The sequence below is a fragment of the Cryptomeria japonica genome, chromosome 2 (genome assembly GCF_030272615.1).
Source record: "Cryptomeria japonica chromosome 2, Sugi_1.0, whole genome shotgun sequence".
NCBI lineage: Eukaryota > Viridiplantae > Streptophyta > Pinopsida > Cupressales > Cupressaceae > Cryptomeria > Cryptomeria japonica.
The window spans coordinates 620,985,487-621,009,205 of record NC_081406.1 but is presented as its reverse complement, the minus strand read 5'-3'; the positions used below and the strand labels follow the sequence as shown (position 1 = coordinate 621,009,205).

Here is a 23,719-nt window from a genome sequence, read left to right as displayed (position 1 = left end):
GTAGATTTAGGTAGCTATTGAATGGCAACAGCAAAAGTAGAATTTGCCAACTTTTGGCAAATTTCAACTAGAAGAAAAGTTCATGGTCCAGTAACCTGGATTACTTGACCAGATATTTCAAAAAAAAAAATGGCAAGGATTTGTTGGAACTTTGCGGTGTTGGATGAAAATTATGATAAACTGTAAAATATAAGGTTGTCCAATAATGATATATACCCTTGCTAAAGGTAGTATGCTTGATGATCTTTAGGTTTACATTCTTTTAAATTTTTAACACAAAGCAATAACTTCTATATAATTGTAAATTTCGTTGCTATATTTGTTTCTATTGCCCAATAGAAAACAAAACATACTAGATTATTCAATTTTTTCGTACAAAATTTTATGTACCTAATAACCGAAGTTAATCTGTTCTTTTTCTCTACTATATATTACCCAGACTGTCACTAAATTAAGTTTACATTTAAATGAATAGAATAAATTATTTTACATGTAAATAAAGAAAATGATCATTTACTAGAGTCTTCAGTCAATTATTTGGCTGACACTCTTATTGAGAGTCATTTGGTTTAAAGCATTAATTTTTTTTGTTGAGTGTAGAACAAGGAATCACGAGGCACACTAATCTCCAATATCCAATTTGAGATGGTACATAGACGGGTCAGCTAGTATGAGGGACAACTACTTTGGAGTCTTTGGCTGTACTCCTGTTCATCAAAATCTGTGTAGTCATCAACTTCATCTGTCTTAGAAGCTGGGAGTCTCCAACTTTCTACTAGCTCTGGGCTCTGCACATCTGTTAGCAGCTGCAGCACCTGAGTTAAAAGGAAACATCATTTCAGGATAACCAGAGAAAAACAAATTTCCTTTAAATGTAGTACTATTTATGAAGCCATATCCCCCCTTTTAAAGCCTTTCAAGGAACGTTCTTTGGAACCATTCTGGGGTAGATAAATGCCTTCTAATGGGTACTGAAAATCTTAAAAAGGATTAGAAATGATTCAGAATTTCTCACCTCACTCATGGATGGACGCCAAATTGCAGACTGCCTTATACAAAGAGATGATGTAAGAACCATTCTTTGCATTTGATGGATATCATATTGACCACCGAGTCGAGGATCTGCTAGCTCTGAAATATTTCCAGACTCCAGAAGAGGTTTTACCTACACCAAATTCAGCACAATTTAGCCCAGAATAGTTGTTTTTAAGATATTTATCTGAGAAATAATTAGCTTTTTTTATTTTAATTTGAAAACAACTAAGCAAAAGCAGAAGCTAGATTAAGATATGAATGAATAAGGTTTTCTAGCTTCTCCAGATGGTGAGAAAATTATTTGGATTGTTTCCACTTGCCTTCCATTTTAGGCACAAGCAACTAATATAAATGTAGGATATTTCAGCTTTAGAGATAGAAGATTGAATTCCTCTTCAAAACTAACCTGCAAGTGCAAATGGTTGTTTTGTATGGCTTTTCAACATGGAGACTAGGCCTTCAAAAAGATTCATGGAAGGAAGTTGAAAAAGAGACAAAAAGTAATCTTATTAAGAAAACTTGGAATCAAGTCCTCACATTATGATGCTAGAGAATACCTTTGAAAGGTGAATTCTATGCCAGTTTATAAATAATGATATATTTGGCCAAACTAAAACATATGGACCTGTTGTGACCCAATTCACACATCGCCCCATCACAGATGGGGACCCCTTGTTTTTGCTTTTTAGGGTTTTGTCTTAGCTCTACATTTTCATAAATCTTCATTTTGAGAGAGTTTAAGAGTTAGAGTTTCGAGGTCATCCCAAGTCAAATTGAGAAATCTTGCTCAAAATTGCATTTGAATGTTGCCAAAGTGCTTAGAAGGTCTGAAGGACAAAGATCGCAATTGCTTTGGATCATTTTTGACAACTTGCTATTTTTAGAAATTTCTGTTTTTATACTTTTTTCTGCTTTTTTGAAAGTGGCATATGGGTTTTGTTCCTCGGGTGATTTCATCTCTGCCCATTTTTTCGGAATTTGAAAATCTTGTCTCTAGGTACAAAAAGGAGGGCTTCAAAATTTTTGCTTTTTTTTTTTGAGATTAGGGTTTTGTTCTTTATGTCATTTCAGTCCTGCCCATGTCTTTAGATTCGAGAAATTTTGCCTCCAAATGTAAAAAGAAGGGTTTTTTTTTTTTTGAGATTAGGGTTTTGATCTCCATGCCAAATTATTCCTACCCATGTTCTCAGATTTTGAAAATCATGTCTTTAAAGGCAAAAAGCAAAATGCAAACCCTAATTAGGGTTTCGTTCCAGAAGAGCAGCCATATTATCAATGCCCATGTCCTTAGATTTCGAAAATGAGGTCTCCAAGTGCAAAAAGCAAAGTGGAAATCCAAATTAGGGTTTTTGTTCCAGATGAACCAACATAGCATTAACGTGACATGAACATTGATGATCAGGTCTGTTGATTAGTGGGAGATGACACATTGTAGTCAAAGTGAAAATTTCGCCTAAGTGGGAGTCAAGTATAAAAAAATGGCTAAGAAAGCTCCAATTCCACCCTTGAATGGAGTCTTCCAAGAAGGCATGACCACGAGTAAATGAGTTTTGTTCAAGCATAATCAAGGTCCGCCTACGCACAACGAAGTTGTCCAATGAATGGTAAACTCCTACCATTGGTTAAATGACTTGTGGCAAGAGTTACTTAAACTCCTACTCGAGGTTAGGCTTATTCATACACAAGAATGTCTGACAATCCTCTAAGTTCGCCTCATGATCAGCAAAAAATGTCAAGCACGTGTTAAACTCCTACCATTGGTCAACTCACTCACGGCAAGAGTTACCTAAGCTCCTACTCAAGGATAAACAAATAAAATTGAGTTGAAAAGAGAAATAAATCTAAGGCATGGAAATGGTTGGCAAAGCCTTTGTCAAGTCCGCTTAGAAGAAGACATGGCACAAAGGAGATGGCATCATGTCTTCCAACTCCGCCCTATGGAAGATGTCACAAGCCACTCAAAGTCCACCCATGGAAGGAAGTTAACAAAGTCCGCCAAGGCACAAGCAAAAATGTCTAAGGCAAATTGAACTTAGTAAAGCATGTATGAAGTTTGCCTAGGAGCCTTTGTCAAAGACATCATTCAAACTTGCCATGTGGGAAGAAGGTTAAATAATTTGGCAATGATATTGGTGACATGGCATCAAGGTTCGCCTAAGCAAGTAAAGAAAGTTGGTGATATGGCACTCAAGAATTTGATTGGCACAAAGTCAAAAGAGACACATAAAGCATGTGACATGTCCAAGCTTCCTAAAAATCGCCTTCTAGAAGAAAACCAATAAAACTCTCCTAAAAATCGCATTCTAGAAGGAAGCAATTAAATCAATAAAACATGACATGTCAAGAATCTTTCTAAAGCATGATAGAAGCTTCCAAGGCTCTCTTCTAGAAGAAAGCAAAGGGTTCGATTTTCTTAAAGACAGAATAAAACAGTAAAGCTTCTAGAAATCGACAAGAAGCTATAAGGCAAGGTTTTATTAACACTTCTCTTTGCCAAGCAAAATTCACATAAGAAGAGCATAAGTCTTTCCAAAATTCGCCAAGGATAAGCAAAGATTGAACAGCTCCAAGCATGAAAGAATCTGATTTCAGACAGAATTCGCCTTGGATATAAGAGGTAAAGCGTATCCAAGGGTTTGAAAGCCAAACAAAGTTGTCTAACTGCTGCAATCCAAGTTCACCATGATCAGCAAGGTTGAAGGCAGAAAATTGAAGGTTCGATTGGCACAAAGACAAATCGATAAAGCATTCATGTCTTAACATATTCTAAGCTTCCCATGATCATCTCTAAGTCCGCCTTGAAAGAGAAAGATTATTCAAGTCTGCACATGTTTTGACAGTCTTCTAATGATCTTCCAAGACAAACTTGTCCAAGAGCGTGTAGACTCTGCCTTGCCAAGAGGAAGGCATCCAAGCATAAAATCTCTCCCATAAAACGTGACATGACACAAGATGATCAAAGTTCGCCTTGAAAAAGAAATAAAAGCTTGTCTTGAATCCTTCCAAGTTCACCATAAAACAAGATCAAAGAAAGTTGGAAAATGAATTGCCTGATCATATTTCTAAATCTGCCAAAGACAAGAAGACATATGACTGTCCAAACTCATTCAGAATTCGCCAAGGCAAGAGGAATGATGTCCAAACCCTGATTAAACCCCAATCTGCAGACGGCATAAGTTAATCAAACTCCTACCTAGGGTTTAAGTAGACAGCATGAAGCATGTTAAAAGTTTGCCTATAAAGCATGAAGATTCATCAAAGGATGACTGTCTAAAGATCCTTCCAAAATCTGATCCAAGACACAAGACAAACAAGATTCAAGTTTGCCTAGAGGAAAAGAAATAAAACACAAATTGAAACTTGTCCAATGGACTGAGAACTCCGCCTTGCCAAGATGAAGGCATTCAAGCATGATAAAACCTTTTAAGTTCGTCCAAGGTGAATAAAGCAGCATGTCTGAACACCTTCCAAATCCATGAATACATAAGGAAGGAATGAATATTAAAATCTATCCTCCGAGACTGCCAAAGCAAACATGTCCAATACCATCTCAAGATCGTCCAAGGTGAATAAAGCAAAGCCTAGAACATAAACTGGCAACCCAAGACATAAGACAAAATTGGAAAATAAATTGTCCAAACCCTTGAAGGATTAATCAAAAAAGTTTGATCAATCACAGACATAAATAGAATATGTGAAGATGCCTAACAAGAGATGAAAATTGACCCATGGATCAAACATGAAGACAATCAATTTGACGAATTTCACAATTCACATGAAATCGGACCAGCAAGTTGAAAAATAATTTTTATTTTCAAAATTATTTCTTAAAATTAAAATTATTTTGAACACAGAGAAAATTTTCAAAGAAATTCAAGAATTTTGGAAAATTCTAGAAGATTCTTTGCTTTTTTGGCAAAGGATGAAATTTTGAGAGGAAAATAAACTTTCCATTTTGGAAAGACTTAAAACGAAAAAAAACACAAAAAAATAATAAAATAATTAAAAAAATAAAACTAAGTTTAAGAATCCTAAATTCTATATATTCTCAACTAATTCACTATTTAAGTTGAGAATTTAGAGAGCAATTGAGAAGAAGTTTTCTCTCAAGTTTGTGAAATTTTTTATTTTCAAGAAGTGAAAATCTTCTAAGTGTTGGAGGTCAAGAAATTAAGTACTTTCTCTGGTTATAAGACAGATTTTCAGAATCAAAGGTAAATTTCAGTCATAAAGAGAATTCAAAAACTCAATTTGATTGGATTTCCTTCACTTCCTGTCTTATTTTTCTCAATTTCTTGACCAAACCCTTCACTTTCAATCTGCTTTTTCATGGAAACTTAATCATTCATTAGGCTGAAAGTGAAACTTTTAGGAAAAGGGTTTGAAAATCAGGATCAAAATCTGAAAATAATATTAAGTTTTCATGTGTTTTGCAGGGAACACCATTCAGGAAGCATCAATGAAGTTTGCAATCCAAGATCAAGTCTAAATGGAAGAATGTCATAGATACTGATCTTGAAGAGTTCAAGAAAAGAATGTATGGTCTTGATGGACACCTACCAACACCCATAGCCTGCCGGATGATGAGGAATGGCATCGTCCAAGCAGCCGGATTTCCTTTGGCCAAGCAATGTGCTAAGCTAATGGTCGAATGTGCTAGACGCTACAATGCATAGTCAAGGGAAATCATTGCACCTGATGGAAGAGTTTTAGCCAACCTTTCAGAGTTGTCCATCCAAGAAACATTCGGAATTTCAAAATACAATAAGACCACCTACAAGACAAAAGAGGATACTAGAAGGATTTATGATGCTTAGTCTGAGATATGTGCTACCAATGTTAATAAATCCTGGTTGGAAAAGAAGAGACCCCAAGGGAAAGTGCCTAAGGTCCTGCTGCGCTCGTACTTCAAGGAAGAATATGGAGACATTATTCTACTCCTGAATAGGCTAATGGGCAGCCCTAAGGGTACACCATTCGAAACATGGATGTATTACTTCATGGATGAGATCACCTCAGGAGTCAGGACGTTTAATTGGTCTCGCATAATTAGCAATAACCTTCATGAACAACTAACAAATTTGGAGAAGACAAAATCATTCTACATGAGTTCTTACATTGTCTATCTGCTAGCTGCAACCTATAGACATTCTGGATTAATTTGTAGAGGCATAGTTGGCAATGGGGAGAATGAGTTTTGGTCCTATGATTTTTACCTGCAACTGTAGCTTAAGGAGAAAAGCTATCGAGCACATGATGCATTCTTGATGTACATTACAAGGATGTTGCAAGGAGGAACTCACCAGAGGTTGTCTCTTGAAGCTAAAAGTTTGATCAACAGATATGGATCCTGGTTTATCCAGTTTCCAAAATTTACATACATTAGGGTCCAAGGCTTTGAAGGTCATCCTTACAAGCTTCCAATTTACCCAACCAATCAGACGATTCTCCTTGAAGTTCTTAGGCAACTTGAGACATATCAAAATTTCAAAAGAATAAGGCAGAAGGCAGCAATCACATTTCCATTCTTTATTGGAAATATGGAAGAGTATTGTCCGACAACGCAAGCAGCCGAGAGTGCCAGGCAAGAGATGCAGTGGTACCCTTTCACGTTCTATCGACCTAGAGCAAATTATGATCCTCATAACAATTTCAGATCAGCAAATGAAGGAAGATTCAGACACAGGGTAGACATAGAAGATTTTTGGGCTAATGTTGCAGAAGAATTTGATATCAGGAAAAGGTTGTTTTCCAGACTGTTAGTAAAGAATGATTGAACCTTTTCTTGTGCCAGATCAGTTGGAAGATAATGGAGAACATATTCAGCCCGACTTTGATGAGCATGCACCCGTTCCTCCTATCAAATGGTCAGAGCTAGAGCATGTGGATTTAACCACTTTGATATAGATAGTTATGCAGTCTACCAGGTGGTGGGTTGATCAGCAGTGTCACAGGCTAAAGAGGAAAAATGTAACTTTGACGTATACCCTGATGGGAGCGGCAAAAGGATATTCCTCAAATGAAGAAGCAACTCAAAGTGTTAGTGCTAAAAGAAAGGGGAAAGTAGTTGTAAATGAGGAGCCTGCTCAGAAGAAGCAAAGGGTAGAACCCTCTCGTTCTGCCACATCTAAGAATGAAAAATATATATTAACTGTTGATGAGTCATTGATGAAGATAGACATTCCTTCAATTCACGAGGAGAATGCAGAATCAGTCCGCCAAGAAGATGAACAACCACCGTCTCCTACTGGCACATAGATAATAGAATCAGAAAATGAAATGGATGTTGAAGAAGGAGAGTTTCAAGAAGGAATGATTTCCACCCTTCAAGGTATTGGATTTGAAGAAGGCAATCAAGAGATGGAAGGCATTGAGGAGCCCACTGTTCCTGATTGGCTGAAGGAGAGTTTGAAAATAAACACACTAGTAATAGAGGATTCAGAAGAGGATGATATGGCAGATTTCTTGGCCAGACTAGAAGGTTGTTGTGAAAAAACCAGCCAAGAGATTTTCCACCATCCAGAGAGATGAGGCAGGCAACCGTACAGTGCAGATAGCCGTGCCAAAGGTAAACAAAGCAAAGGGAGACATTGCTCCTCATGAGTATGAGATCACCACTTTTGACTTAGGCCCAAGCACAAAGACCCAAGTAAAAGAGGACTTAGACAATTCAGTTGCTTCCATGAAGGCAAAGCTGGATGAAGAGACAAAAAAGAAGAATGAGCATAAGAAAGAAGTTGAGCGCTTAAAAGAATATATTCGGCATTTGACTACTAAGCTACTTGATCAAGCAAATCCAAAGGTTCTCCCACTTTTGAATTCACAACAGGTAGTCAAAGGTTCTGAGGAAGATGCAGTAACAGCCAATGAAACTAGAGATTGGATGGAAAGTATAAGAGAAGAAGCAACCAAGTTTATGGAAGGAATATCATCAACATACGAACAAACTTCTTCTTTACTTTCTAGGATTGCGAACATGGCAGAAGTATGGATTGACTTCCAGGATATCCAAGATAGAATCATCCCATGCCTTAGAGAGCTGAAAGGAGTCTCGCTTCGAGAGTTGGTTGATCAAAATATAATTGAAGCAGGGGCTGCCTATGACTTCAACAGTTGGCACTAGACGCTACTTGCACATAATGAAGTCTTGGAAAAAGTGAAAGTTGATGCTGATAGAATAGAAGGACAGATAAGGGCAATTCAGGACAAGATTTTCCTTAAAGTTGCAGAGATGCTTGGGAAAGAGACTATCTGGGAAAGTGATATGCAGTTGGAGAATTTGAAGGTCAAAGTTCAAGATATCTTCTTTGCCGTCACAGGACCAGTCTTGAAAAGTAATTTGGCTAAGGTGTTGAACCTCCTGTCCATCATAGATGCCTTTCAGAAGCAGGAATTAGACTGGGAGATCACCTTTGCTCTGTGTGCAGATGACCTGGAAGGGTTAGAGTTTAGGGTCAACATGTTGCCACATGTGACAATGGAGGAAGTTGACCAGATTGTGTAAAGGTTCATCGAATGTCAGAAGAAGGGGGTGCAATCCTAAAAGATAGCATCTTGTGCCACTTGTCTCATTTGCAGTTAATCTTTGATCTTATTTTGGGAAACTTTGATTAGGGTTAGGTTGTCTTAATCTGGACCGTTGATCTTAGATTGATCTCGGCCATTCATTTGTTTTTAGAAATCTATATAAATTCATTCTCTCATTTCATTTCAGTGTGGAGAGATTTATGAAATTGTTGCTTAGAGCTATTTGAGTAATAAAAGTTCATTATCAGTATTGTCTTGAAATCTTTTTATTGCTAAATGGTTGCATGGTTGCATATTCCCTTCAACACTTAGATTAAATTTGCTTAAGTTATTTGCTTTGAAATTGTTAGATGAATGAAGGATTGATAGTTTAGATTGGTGAAATTTTGCTTGTACTTTTGTTGGATGGATGATTTTCATTCAATGTGTAAAGTTAGCTTGAGCTTTTAAATGTGGATGCTTAACTTCTACTTTGAGTAATATTGTTCAATTGTTGGTATTATTCATGAGTGTGAAAATCTTAAGCACAACCCTAGAAGATTGCACCCGCTTTGCGTAGTTGTCCGAGTGTGGCAAAACAAAGCGTCGTTACCAGTTTCACTCAGTCTTTTACCGTCTCTTGAGTTCATAGGAATAGCTTAGAAGTAGTTAGAATTCCTAAACCCTCATCCTTTTTATTCTTTTTGAAGTCCTAAACCAGAAAACCCAAAAACATAGAACATAAATTGTTAAATCTGCCTAAGTTCAACTTGAATGATATCAGTTGATAAGCGTAAGTCCCCCTTGATATTTTCAGCATACACTACCTAAGAAGCTATCCCACTAAAGTCGCTTGTTCGCACATATAGACCTTGGAGTCGCTTTGTGGTCTTTCTCGCAATCTTGGCACAAGTAGTGATTCTGTTCAGGAGAGGATAGAATATCCTTGAGGTATTTTATTCTAACGTACACCAACAGGACCCAAATTGGATCACAAATAGGGAGAGGTGATAAGCCACGACCTATGGAACAAGTAATAGAAGGGGATTGAGCTAAAACAACATTGGTCATTAGACATTTGATACAAATGATGTTGAAGTCTTGGCAGAAAGTTAACAATAAGATCACATTCTGTAAACCATAAGATTGATCTCGTGATCGCATATTTGACCAACAACACCTTCAAGAGTAAATTTCCTTACAGGGTAAATTCACGACATCTAGTACCAAAGGGACATAATGAGATAGAAAGTTTATGTATGTCCTTGTGATGGACTTGCAAACAATGATATTCGAAGATGAGAAGCTTCATTATTATTAAAATAAAGATTGATGTCCTAAATAAACCAAGAAATTTTGAGGAACCTATATATTTCAAGCAGGCACTGCTAAAAATATATGTTTAATAATCTAGAATGTAGATGTCTTGAAAATTTGTGCAACTATCAATTTACTGTGGTGTTGAAAATGGAAAATTTGTGTAAATTCCAGTTGAGTTACAACGTAAAACATTTTTTTTGTCAACAGATCCTATGGGGTATTTTCAAAATCGTTTTTGGGATTTAATTCCAGGGATCTACTAAGAGGCTCCAACCAAGGAACTAAAAACAGAAAGCATAAAAAAAACAAATACTAAATAGCCTGTTTAAAGTTAAACAACCCCTAAAGGAGTGAAACAGGTAGAAAGCTGTAGAACAGGCTAGTCAACCTCGTACCAATCAATAGAGAAGAATTGTCTCAAAATGGGAACAAGCCCGAAAAAGAGCTACACTACACCCCTTCTTTAGGATCAAAGGATCATTTAACTAGAATTCCTTTTCCTAGATGCAACCTTCTTGTTCAAAACAAGAGTACCCAACCAACACTATCATCCTCGAGAGAGTGTTGTGGAGAGAGATTTGCTTCCATAAACAGCTGCTACAACACATAATCAACAAAACCGTCTTGGAATTCAAGTAAAACCGTAGTGGTCTTTGCACTTGATGCATCAATGAGGTTAGACAGAGGAGGAGAAATCAAGACAATAGGGGGCTCCTCTACGACTAGAGTCTTAGATCATATCTCTTTAGAGGAAAGAGGTGGTGACCTAGTAGGAGAAGACCAGACCACACCACCTTAAAGAATAATGGAGGTGAGCGGGAAAGTGCCTAAGGAGAACAAATAGTTGCAAAATGGACCTCTTTGTTAGAGGAAGGGTGAGAATGAGGAGTGGAAACATTATAGATATAAGGGTGCCTAGGAGCATCTTATGAAACTCCACAAACTTGCAAATTCAATAGTTGAGCATCTTTCCACCATTAATCATGCCTTTGGATCTTAGGTTTGTCCTTCAAACAATCCACAACTAAATGGATCACCCAAAAGCAGTTTCGAAATTGAAAATCTATTTTTCAAATGATTGATCTATTGTTGCTAGATGCAATCCTGAACTTGCAGCCAAATTTCAACAAGTAACCCTTTTGAGATATCAATCTCTATTTGAATTCAAGAAAAAGTATGATGGGTAAGAGCATCTGCCTTTGGAGAAAGAGCCAAGAAGGTTCTCAACGTATTTTTGATCCCCTAAAAACATGAATTTACCCAAACTTCTTATATTAGATAAGGCAACCTGACCCACACAAGAAGCATTGAGAAGGATTCAATGAGAGGGTTGGATGCTAGATACCAAGGCTTAAGAAGTAGAACAACCTTTCCCCCAAAAAATAGACCTTTTTCTAAAATACTTGCCCCTTCTTCCACCAATTTGCAAAAGAGAACAAAAAGCCCTGTGTAAAAAGGGCTTCCAATATAGAGAAATCCATGAATGCAAATATGGCAAATTGGGCAACAGATTATTAAATATTCATATTAAACCTGTATTGGAATATTTTGCCTTTTTTGCTAAACATCATTACCTAAGAGTATCAAATGGGGGAATTGTAGAGCAAGGAATCAAGCAAGGTCATTTTTGACTAATAGCCTCAACCTTCATAATAGACTTAGACAACTTAAGCCTACCCATTGTGGTACCCAATGAAGTAGAATGCCTCCATAGGTTATAATTCCTATTCGCTTGCCCCACTGGACATGTGGCACTGAACAACAACACTTGATCTTCCACAACCAAGGGTTATTGGAGCCTCAACCCCACAAAACAACCTTATGCTAATAGTGATTGATGAAGTCTCCTTTGAGCCATTGTGAGAAGAAGAAAACCCAACCTTAGATTTTAATGTAGGATCTACAACCAAAGAAGTCTCCATTACATAGGTCACCAAAAGTAGGCCTTCCTATTTTGGATTAGTCATCGAAGAACTTGAGCCAACCTCAAACATAGCCAATGGCTAATTAGAAGAGGAGCTGCAACATGGAAACCTTAAAGCATTCACAACACTTGTGGTTACCATCACTGCCAACGACATCTGAAAAATTTCTAGTTATTTTTAAGATGTTAATAAGTTAATACAAATAATAATGTTTTTTTTTTCAGTCCAACTCAATTGTACAAAAGCACTTGTTACTATGTATTTCTATTACTTGCTTTAATCTGGCATCATTTGTGATTGTCTAATGTGTTGGATGTGTTGTTTAATTTTGCATGATTAACACCTAAGTTACTGGTTTCAGTATGGGTATTGTAACTTGGTAAGACAGTACAACAATTTTTTCCCCTTGGGTATGGTTATGGGAAGATATATGTGTGCGTTCAATATTATAAATCAAAAGAACAATGATGCTCATAACTGCCAATAAATAGAATATTTAAATACCTCGTATTCATAATTTGCAAAGGTGAAAATACTCAAGTCTTAAAATGTCATTACATAATGAAAATTCAAAATTCCAATTAATATTTAATAGTCTTTATATTCTTCTTCATCAAAAGCATCAATGCAATTTTGAACCATGATGAAGGTGAATATGAAGACTATTGAATGTAGGCTCATTTTGTTTATAAAAAATGGTTTTTGGGCAGCCCTTGGTTCCCCTTAGGTTCGGTCCAAGTTTGACCAATGTCCCTCTTGGGCATGGGAGAGGGACCTTCAGTGAACCCAATGAAGAACCAACTCATGACCCGGACTCGAACCATACCCATATGGGTATAGGGGGTTTTAGAGGAATTTGGTAACATAGTTTTACACCCTACCATACCTAGTGGGATCTAGCACCATGCCTTGACTAGGGAATATGAGGGGTCATGCATAGAAATTTTTGGGGCCATTATAGGTGCCTTTTGGCCTTTGGTTTATATCCATTGTTTGGTAATATTGCTTGGTGATTTCCTCAAGTAAGTGCCTATGAATACTTGCACATGGATTAGGGTTAAGTTCAAGTGAGAAATATTTTATTATATTGTGAAAGGTTGAGTTAAGACAATGAGTGAGTATTGTTTTTGCTAGATATTTTTCATGGAAGGGTTTCACAAGGTAAATAATTGAGTTATTTTGTTAGCATTGCTTCTCTTGCATAAGTTTATTGATATTATCTCTCTTCATTTGGTATAAGAGCTATAGTTTAGCTAGGGCATATTGGTTCTGTGATAATCTTTTCTTGAGCGGAATTTCTACATAGGTGAATCTAGTGTGCAAAGGAGAATGATGAGCACTTAAAAGATGGAGGTAGAGAAATTATATAGTTTGAACATTTGAGTTTTAGGATGGAAAATCTTCTTGTGGATAGAAATCAATGGATTGTTATGTTCAGAAAGAAGCCCTCGAGTATGTGGCAAAAGACTAAATGAAGATTAAGAGGAAGGTGAAAAGTTCAGTCTTGTTGTTCCTTTAAAATTAGTGTTATTGAATGTCTCAAGAGAAGCCAAGGATAAGGAATATTTGGGATAAGATTGGTTCTATGCATAAGACAAAGTCCATAGTAAACAAAACCTATTCTTCAAAAAAAGTTGTAATCTCTTAGAATGAGTGATGGTGGCTTTATGACAAAGCATTTGAATGCTTTTCACATTGGGTAAGTTATTTAGCCTCAATTGATGTTAAAATGGACGAACAAGATAAATGTATTAATTTGTTACATTCTTTGCCAAATTATGAGATAATCTTGTTGTGGCCATTAGTGCTACCTCATCTCACTCAAAGCTTGAGGAGGTAGTTGCAGCCTTATACAAAAATAAGATAGGAGATTTGGTCAAGTTGCTTATTAGAAGAAAATTTGTTGGTTGCAACTGGCTGTTTAAGAAGTTCAATGCAGAAGGTAAAGTAGAGAAGTACAAAGCTTGTTTGGTGGTAAGGAATATTCCCAAGTGGAGGGAATTGATTTTGTTGAGTTTTTTTTTCTATTGCCAAGTTACTTTATATTAGAATTTTTTTGGTTATTGTTGTTATATTTGATCTTGAAGTATAAAAGATGGATTTGTATTCAACTTTTTTACATGGGGATATTAAAGAAGAGATCTGTCACAACTTGACAATTTATAGTTAAAAGGAAAAAAGGCTTGATTTGCAAGTTGAAGGAGCCCTTTTATTGTCTAAAACAATCACCAATGACGTGGTATCAAAAGTTTCCTAATTATGTATTGGGACTTGGATTTGTACGAAGTGAAGTTGATCATCATGTATATTTCAAAGAGATTGGTGACCATTTTGTTATTGTAGTGTTACATGTTAATTGGCAAAATTAAAGGAATGACCAAGGATGTTCAATCTCAACTGTCATCAAAGTTGATATGAAGAATCTTGGTGCTGCAGGGTTTATTTGGGCGTAGAATTTAAAAGGAACCATTAGAACAAGAATTTAGGTTGAGTTAGAGGCAATATATTGAGACTATACAATAAAGGTTGAGAATGCAAGAACACAGACTTGTTAATGTTCCTGTTTCTGCTGGTTTAACTTTATCTATAGAACAGTGTCGCAATGCACAAGAGAATATTAAGGGCACACGTTATGTTCCTTATGCATGTGTTATTGGAACCTACTGTATTCCATGATATGTACCAGACCAAATACTGTGCACACAGTGAGAGTATTGAGCAGATATATGTCAAACCCATAGACAGAACATAGGACTACAGTAAAGAGGGTCTTCAGATATTTGCATAGCACTTTTGGTTATGCAATCTGCTATGAAGGAAAACTTGAGATAGACAAATGAGAAGATGTACAAGGATTTGTCGATGTTGATTGGGCTACAAACATTGATCGCCAAAGATCTACAAGTCGTTATAGGTTTTCTTTCTTTCAGTTAGATGGTTGAGCAAGAGTAGGAAATTGTTGCATTGTCATTTACAAAATTGAGTACATGGCAACCTTTCACAAACGGAAGGAAGCTGTATGGTTATAGAGGTGTTCAAATGTTGGTTTTACAAAAAAGTTACACGGGTTTATTGTGATAGTCAAAGTGGAATTTGTGTAGCAAAGAACTCATTGATGTGCAATATCATTTGTTAGATACATGGATGAAGAGTAAAGACAAAAAACTAAAAGGTATTGTTGGAGAAGGTTGATATACCTTGGGAGAATGCTGTTCACTCGTTGATGAAATCCATTAGAATTTAGAAGTTTTTTTGCATAGGAAATGAATGGGTGTATCTGCTATTATTAGTTGTCTATGTATGCATGGCCACTAGTAAATTTTTCAACAAGTGGGAGAATTGTTGGATATGTGTTCTATACTTTGCATGTTCTACAACCCACCATATCTAGTGGGCCCTCAGTCTGTAGCCTGGCTGGGGGGTGGGTCATCTGGCGAAAAAAGGGTTGTTATAGGTGGTTTTGGCCCATGGTTTATATCCATTGTTTTATAATGCTGCTTAGCATTTTCCTGCAGTGACGTGCCTGTAAATAGACACACATGGAGTAGGGTTTAGCATGAGCAAGAAGTATCTTACTATGTTGTGAATGGTCGGATTAATACAGCAAGTGTTGTTTTTGCTGGGTTTTCTTTCTGAAAGAGTTTCCCAAGTTAAATAATTGTGTTATACCGTATGAGTGCTATCGTTTTCTTTCTATTGCATTTAAGATTTTGTTAGCATTGCTTCTGCATAGTTTCATCACTATTATTTCTCTTCGTGCTGTGGTGTGTTTACTTACCCAGAATACAAAGTTCTGCTCAGAGATATCAGAAGGCTTCCTCCCAGTAATGATCTCTAACAAGAGCACTCCAAAGGCATACACATCTGTTTTCTCGTCAACTATTCCGTGCAGAAAATACTCAGGTGCCAAATACCTGCATAAGATATTCTAGGATTAAGTTGTTTTCATGCAAATTGGTGACATTGCATACTCGGAAAATTTGAAGATGTCAATAAATATTATTTACCCAAAAGTTCCTTCAATAGGTGTTATAGAGTGATGTGTCCATTGCCTTGGAAGCCATTTTGCCAGTCCAAAGTCTGAAATCTGCAACAGACAAATCAGGAAATATATGAAAACAAAAACAGAGTATCGTGCACGTGGCTTGTCAAAACCTAAAACTTGGATCCCTTTCACAATGATTGGTTCAATAAATAACACCTAGACAATGTTTATAAGAGTCCAGACCTCATTCCACATTGAGAAAGTCATCTTTCAGGAAAAACTTTTTAAGTTTCTATGATAAAACTTGGGAATGCAATTTGGTCTGCTTTAGAAAATCCTGGAAGGACATTGGTGTTTCTATTCCAACTAGAAACAATATGTATTCATAAAAAACAGCTCCAATATGCAATGCAAATATTATTTTTAATGCAGTGGAGATCCGAGATAAAGAACTGCTTGCAAAATATTCAATCTATCTTCTATTCTATCATGGCATAGCCATCTCAACTTATACATAAATCTAAGAAGAGGAATAGAATTATTCTAAGTGCATTTCAGACACTTTGAGCTCCAAACCTTAGAATAGGTCAAAACCTGATCTTCAGAGATTTAGTGTTTAGAAGTACTATTTTCTAACTAAATAAGAAGAAACTGTGGAACTCCAAATTGGAAAAAAAAGCAGTTTGAGAAACAATAACTCCTGAAGGTTGAAACCCATTGGAACAACGTCCCAAGCTGGTGAAAAAGCTAGACAAATGTAAACTGTTCAGTCTCAACAGAAGCAACATGTTATCAGCATTGATTGCATGCACATGCTAACCTGTGGCTTAACCTCTGGGCAGAGCAGAACATTCACAAAGTCCCTTATGAATTGTTCACTTTATACAAAAGCATCATATTATCAGCATTTAAGGCATCTTCTTGCATACCTGTGGCTCAAAATCTGGACCAAGCAAAACATTCGAGGCCTTGATATCTCTGTGAATAATCCGCCGTGGGCAGCATTTGTGAAGATAATGAAGCCCTCTTGCTGTGCCAATTGCAACCTTGTATCTGATTGGCCATTCCAGAAGTTGGGCATTTGGTCCTAATAAAACTTTTAGTTAGAGATTTTAATTCTCTTGTTTCAATATTGAGATCCCAAGGTCAGTATTCAGAACACAAGAAATATTTCAGCAAGGAAATAACATGAAGGTCAACCTCTAATTATATTCTATACTTTCACTGTTTCACATATATTATGCTTTGCATCTCCACCAAATTTAATTTTATATTTGAACTTGTACTATATGCCCATATCAGACAAAGTCATTCTCTTTGAAATACTTGGTAGCCACAGCCTTGTGATTGTTGTCATTGCTGTGTATAACATGCTTTTAAGTCTGTTTGTATTTTGTTGACATCATCCTGAAAATGATTGCTCTCAATCAATTGCAGATCAAATGCCATGAGGTTGTCAGGAAATGTAAAATTGTTCAAGTTGCACATTAGAAGAGCTTTTGAAATGAATATAACGAAGAAAGAGGTGAATTTCCTTTTGGCTGGCCTTTGAGGTCGGCAAAAGAGTTGAAAATTATAAGATAAAATGGATTTCAAAGACAAAGTTGTAGACCAGGGTATGAAGATAAAAATATCTAATTCCCAACCTCCACTGTGGTCGGGCAATTCAATATGTTTGTGATTTTTAAAATGAAATTCATTTTAGTAGAAAAGAAAGTTATAAAGAGAAGGAGACAGGCAATCTGACAAAATTATACCCTATTGGATTAATACTTATGCAGCATATGCAATATAAAAGACATGGTTTTGGAAAAAGTAAATACTTTTGCATATGCACAGCTGCTCAGTACCAATAACTCTATAGTTTTATCATTAGAGAGATAATACAAAGTTGTAAAATTTTATGGAGCTGCCATATATTAAATTGCTTTAAAATATTACATTGCACAATAGATGGCACTTTATCCCAAGCCAATAAGGCGACATCTTTCAAGTTAAATTTAAACTTTTGCTTCATTTCTTTAAGTGGCATGCATATAAATTATAATACTACACTAAGGTTTCTTTTGTTCAAATTGATAAGACTCAAAAAGAATCCTAAAAACATGGAATTCAACATGCATTGCAGCTTACCATGCAAAGCAGAAGCCAAGCTACCATAGGGTGAAAAGTCAAAGATGAGATGCAGGCCATTCTCAATGCAGCAACCAATTAATGAAGCAGTATTTGAATGGCAAACATGACCAATTATACCCAGTTCTGTGAGAAAATCTTTCTCCTTTTGTTCGTCTGTGCTTCCACTGGCCAATCTCTTCACCGCTATCATCTGCCCATCCTGGAGATCTCCTCTGTAAACCTCTGCATACCCACCTCTGCCAACAATGTTATCTGCCATAAACAAGGCTTCAGAATGATAAATTATCAATGAAACATTTGGAAACATGTTGGAATTTGTATAATAATAAAGTCATTGTGTATGAATTCTCTATGTTACAAATATTATGATAATCAAGTTGTAAGTTTAAGTATTACACATTAAAATGTACCAGGATTAAAATTGTTGGTTGCCTGAGCAATTTCTTCATATGTAAAGCACCTCCAGGATGGTTTTGGTATGCTAGGTGTGGCGTTTCTTCCTTTTGTTCCATGTGGATGATAGGTTTCTGAATTATACTTCTCATTGCCTTTTAGTGAATGGCGGCCAAATGATGAAGAGAAAAGTGGTGGAAATGTCAAATTGACATTCCTCAGAATGCTCAAGCAATTCTGCTGATGCAATCCAGATACAAATTCTTCATCACAATCTGAAGATGCTTGATGAAAGACGCCTCTTTTGGAGATTGAATGAGAGGACACATCATGGTCCTGTTCCAAAGCTTGTCTTGGTGAGATCTTTTCCTTTGACTGGAGAAAAATGTTAGATCTTTTGTTGGTAAATGTGACTTCTGTGTTTCCAGAAGCAATCTTTGAGAGAAGTCGTTTCTGTAGAGACACAATTGTTTTGCTAAGATCCATTGGCGGCCATTTGAGGTTCAACTTGTGAATTCCTGCTACAAAGTTAAATCAAATGAGAATGCAAATCCATCCATGGTTTAATATATATATATATATTTCTAGCGGACAATCATTTAGGATACAAATTTAGATTATTGAGATGATGGTATTTCTAGTTAACTTCATCTCTGAAATTTCAACCTTTTTTGTTCGGAGGCTTATGAGGACCTACAATGTGGACTATGACAGATTTGTAATTTATAAATGACTTTTTTAGTTATTAGCGTGCTTTTAACAGTATGATTCATTAATTAGCTTTTCTTTAAATCTGTATTAGTCGCAGCTCCTATTTCTATAAAGCCATGTAATACAGTGACTCTTGAGGATTCAACCTTTATTGCCTACTTTTGAAATTCATTACCTTTGATAATCCTTCCATAATGACACACTCAAACTGCATTCTACAGAGGGTCCTGCTTATGCCATTTTTCATCTAGCAGCTATGAAATTTAAAATTATATGACTAGTTTTCAATGCATTATGTTTTACCGCAATGGTTGGAAGCTTATGAGAAAAGACGTTGGAAAATCTAATTCTTGTGATTGTATGATTCTAGAAAAAACTATAAATAGGACATGCATAAGAACAAGTGATAAGTCTTGAAAAATATAATGAAAACATTGTATGCTTACAAAACATCAGTAATGAACATGTAAAATAAAAGATCGAGAAGCACCACATAGCCTACAAAAATTATTAGAAGACAACAATGAGATGCAAAGTCCACATACCCTCATCAAGAATATCTAAATTGTTATAGATTTTTGGAAAGTTTTCTGTCTGGTTTGGAATTCTTCTGCTCTTCACTGTAATGACAGAACATCTTGCGGGAGCATGCTGAATGCAATACTTTGTCACTCCTAGTGTAGGCCTGCATAACAAGAATTAATATTAAACAACTGCAAATAAATGGATGGGCTCTATATTGAATCAGACATTTTGATCCAATAAGAACTATGGTTTTCTATACTATAGAAAATCCAAATTTCATGTCTGCTCTTATGGGGATATAAAGTCAATATTCCAGTCTTACGAAGACTGAGGTTGCCAGTCTGATCCAAGTTTACCATATTGTTTTTCCATGTTAATAATTTTAATACAGTTATATATCCGTTACTGTAAATGTTATTCTAAAATTCCTTATCTAATTTAATTTTTGGTAAAAAATAACAAATTGGGCAGTATAACATTAAGCAGAAAACCTGTCTACAGTAAATATTTCGTATACCTTCCTATGCACCCAGCAGGCTTTCTTGTAACCTGATGATTTGCCAATTAGTCCAATTTCAAGTGCATCAATGTAGCAAATTGGGTTGTGATTGAGGAAAACACTGCTAAGGATATAAGAAATTCATGTTGCTTGACAAGAGAGTGATCATATCTAACCACATACATAGATTTGTGATAGTCAAAATAATAATTTAGTGGAAACCAACTCGTTTCATGAAGATTTTTAAAAAAAAATACATCATATTAAACATGATCAGAACCTCAGTTATTTGGCTTGCTTTTAAAGTTACTCATTGCGCACTTAGAAGTGTAAAAGGATTTTGGTGTTGGTTCTCCAATCCAATTTTATTTAAGAAAAAAATTTCAGATACAGGTTTATGCAAGACACTCTTAGGGTGGGGTCCCATGAGGAGGGACGGGAGGTCCCATGAAGTCAATTTTTTTTGCTAAGGATTAATTGGAATCTTTCTCTAAAAACTAGCAGCCCCTATGCAAGACACTCTTAGGGTGGGGTCCCATGAGGGGGGCTTCATGATCTATTTTTAAGGGGCGGGAGGTTCCATGAAGTCAATTTTTTTTTGCTAAGGATTAATTGGAATCTTTCCCTATAAACTAGCAGCCCCTACTTTTTAGGGCTGCAGGTTGGGTGGAAAAGGTGGTTGGCTAGAAATTGCTCCACCAGCTTAGCCTTTTTCCTGCCACTTGTCAACTATCTGCAATTATTTACAATTTTTCAATTTTTATCATTTAACTTTTTTTATTTTGTTTACTCGTGAATTGAATATGCTAAATAACAAAATGACTGAGATGACCAACTTCCTTAAATTTCGGAGCTTAAACTTTTTAAGCCTGAACTACACTACAAAATTCATGGGACTCCCTGCTTTAAAATAATCCTAAAAAATCTCAGCAGCATCCACCGAATTTTTTTACGAAGCTCCCCTCTATGGGACACCACCCTTAGTTTGGATAGCTTAGAACATTTACTATACCATCTTTGGGTACCTTAGAACATTCACTTTACCGTCTTAACTGCAAGATTATTAAGAAAAATACAAAAACCTAAAAAAGAGGAGAGGAATTTAACAGAATTTTAAGCAGCATGTACCTCTTTATTTGATCTGTTGAATACTTCTAAGGGTATAGGAAAACTTATGTTGCCTGACAACCGAGTGAACTTATCTAACCACCATACGTAGAATTGCAATAATCAAAATAATATCTTTGTGGAAACAACCCGTTTCACGAGGAAAATTTGTTGAAATACTTCATTGTAAACATGATCGGAGCCTAATTTACTTGGCTTGTATTTAAAGTTAATGTCGTTGAAAAGGTTCTAGGTTACTCCAATCCACATTTTTGTTTTTTGGCCAGATTTACGTTTATGCAAGACACTTCCTCAACTGCAAGATTATTAAGCAAAATACATTTTAACCAAAAACAGAGGTGAGAAATTTAGTCAAGTATTAAGCCGAGTATACCTCTTCATTTGATCTGTTGAAGCTCCAAGAATGAGAAATGAAGCCTTCGAAGCAGCTGCCTCATCAACCAAACCTTTCTCCACACTAGAGTGAACCAGCACCTTTGCTTCAACCTTCACCTGCCATCAAATTGTGGTGTGAAAAACTGTAAACGTGATATAGTATAAAAGTTTAATTTTGAAAGAAGCTGATTAGCTACCTACCTGTTTGGCCTGGCAGAGGTCTGTGAATGCCCCTAACAAATTGATAGTAAATGCATTTGCTCTGTCCATCTTGTTCTGTGTTGACTCAAGCTTCTTATCATCCTTCACAACTGCACATTTGCTAAATCAATCAGTCCCGAAAGCAACGTATAGATTATGTCAAAATACTATCTCTTATTTACACAAATATCATGGAGAAGATTGCACTTCGTATAGACAGAGCCCTGTCTTTTGCAATAAATTCATTATTCTTGGAATGACATTATTCTTGTGAAAGTATTCAGAGTAAAATAATTGTTATAGACCCCCCTACAGCTATGAACAGCTTGTAGAGCTAAAAAACCAAGCTGGATTTGGTAAGGATGAAAGTTAATGATAGCTCTAAAAAGCTTATTGTTGTTGAGTCTACTACGTAAATGCAATCAATAGTACCATGTTACAGTCTCCGTAAATGCAGGGGTAACACTAAACAGGGCAAACATGTTAGCGCTTCCTGGGATACTTTCTGCTGCACCGTTATATTGGTACCAGTAGTTATAATGATGTAATTAATAGGTGTCTCAAGCATACAGGGTATGGTAGGAAAGGCAAAAGACGCCCTATAGAACTCAAGGGTGCAATACACAGATCATTTGCCTATGACCGGCTTGTATTTCATAGAATCCAATAAAAAAAAAATCTAGGCGCGTAGATCTTGTCAAGGAGTTGACAAGTCTCAATTTTCTGTAGACTTGACATGTAAAACTACCATTGTTTTGGCCTTCCTTTTAATTTTTAAGTACATTGGTAGATTAATGCTTATTTTTTCCCCAATTAGAGCTTTTCCAATTTATGTTTTGAAATCATCAAAGTTTGAAAGATTGTTTCTAGAATCAGTTGGGTATATATATATATATATATATATATATATTTAAAGTTTCAGATTACACTCAACAATCCATCATCAGAGAGAGAAATCCAAAACATCCATCCATGCAGTGAATTCCAGAAACAATCTTTCAACTCCAACATGAACTCTGAAATTTTTGCCAACTATGGTATCAAGCTTCCCTGGTCATATTCTCTGAAATAATAAAAATTCTACAGAGAAACTGCGCACAGAATTTAAAAGCACTGATATTCCGGTCCATTAAAGAATGCTAAACCCCAATATTTCAAGTCATTAAAGATTGTTGGGTTTTACCTAGTACATGAAGTGCAAGCACAGTGTCCCCTGGTCGAGCTGCTACACTGATAGCCCATGACAACAGTTCTCTGCTCTCTTCTTCCTCTAACATAGATATTCCCACTACTATTATCTCCATCTTTGAACTTCAAACAACCTTTCCTCCTCTTCACCAACCCCTGTCAAATATTACAGTCTGCCATAATTGGAAGTAGCCCACTACCGTCAAATTGGTCTTCAAGACATAATAAATAACAATCTATCTCATTACAATGCCACTGGAATGTCCATTTCAGTGCAACAGAATCTCGTGATTCTAGTTTTTACCATAATTGCACCCGGAATTTCCTAACACTTCCTTTCCGTCAACTTTCAGTTGAAGTGAACAGACAATTAGATTCTTTTCGATAAAATGAGAATCTTTTAGTTTGGGGATTAGTTAATATGGCGCGGAAGATGGAAGCAAAGCGTGGAGTAGAATGATAAAAACTCCATCATTTCTCTTTATGTCAAAGCAATGGCGAAGTCACCAATTGGTTGTAATCTTTACTGCTATCATTGCAGTTGTCCTGTGTGTGTATTTATATTCGTATGTGATTATAGTTAATTGTGTAAGCGGCAAGAAAAGCCTTTATTTCAAATCAAACTGTGATATTTTTTTAAAAGCTTATCGGCTTTATAGGATTTGGGATGCACAGGTGCCGTGATATTTTTTTAAAAGCTTATCGGCTTTATAGGATTTGGGATGCACAGGTGCCTTGATGACATGGAAAATTGCAATTCAATATCCATTCAAAATTCAGTTTCTTTAAAGT

General features: G+C 36.1%; 1 protein-coding gene across 1 annotated transcript; it reads right to left on the bottom strand.

The window, feature by feature from the left end:
- Positions 1 to 441: 441 nt before the first annotated feature.
- LOC131078682 (probable receptor-like serine/threonine-protein kinase At5g57670) lies at positions 442 to 23,474 on the bottom strand. The gene is made up of 11 exons (XM_058016440.2): positions 22,923 to 23,474; positions 21,740 to 21,849; positions 21,537 to 21,655; positions 19,557 to 19,696; positions 18,318 to 18,818; positions 17,905 to 18,159; positions 16,701 to 16,858; positions 15,794 to 15,873; positions 15,565 to 15,700; positions 1,016 to 1,165; positions 442 to 815 (listed from the first exon to the last, which is right to left on the bottom strand). Exons 1-11 carry the CDS (start codon positions 23,041 to 23,043, stop codon positions 666 to 668), a joined length of 1,920 nt encoding a protein of 639 aa, XP_057872423.2. The 5' UTR covers positions 23,044 to 23,474; the 3' UTR covers positions 442 to 665.
- Positions 23,475 to 23,719: the final 245 nt, after the last annotated feature.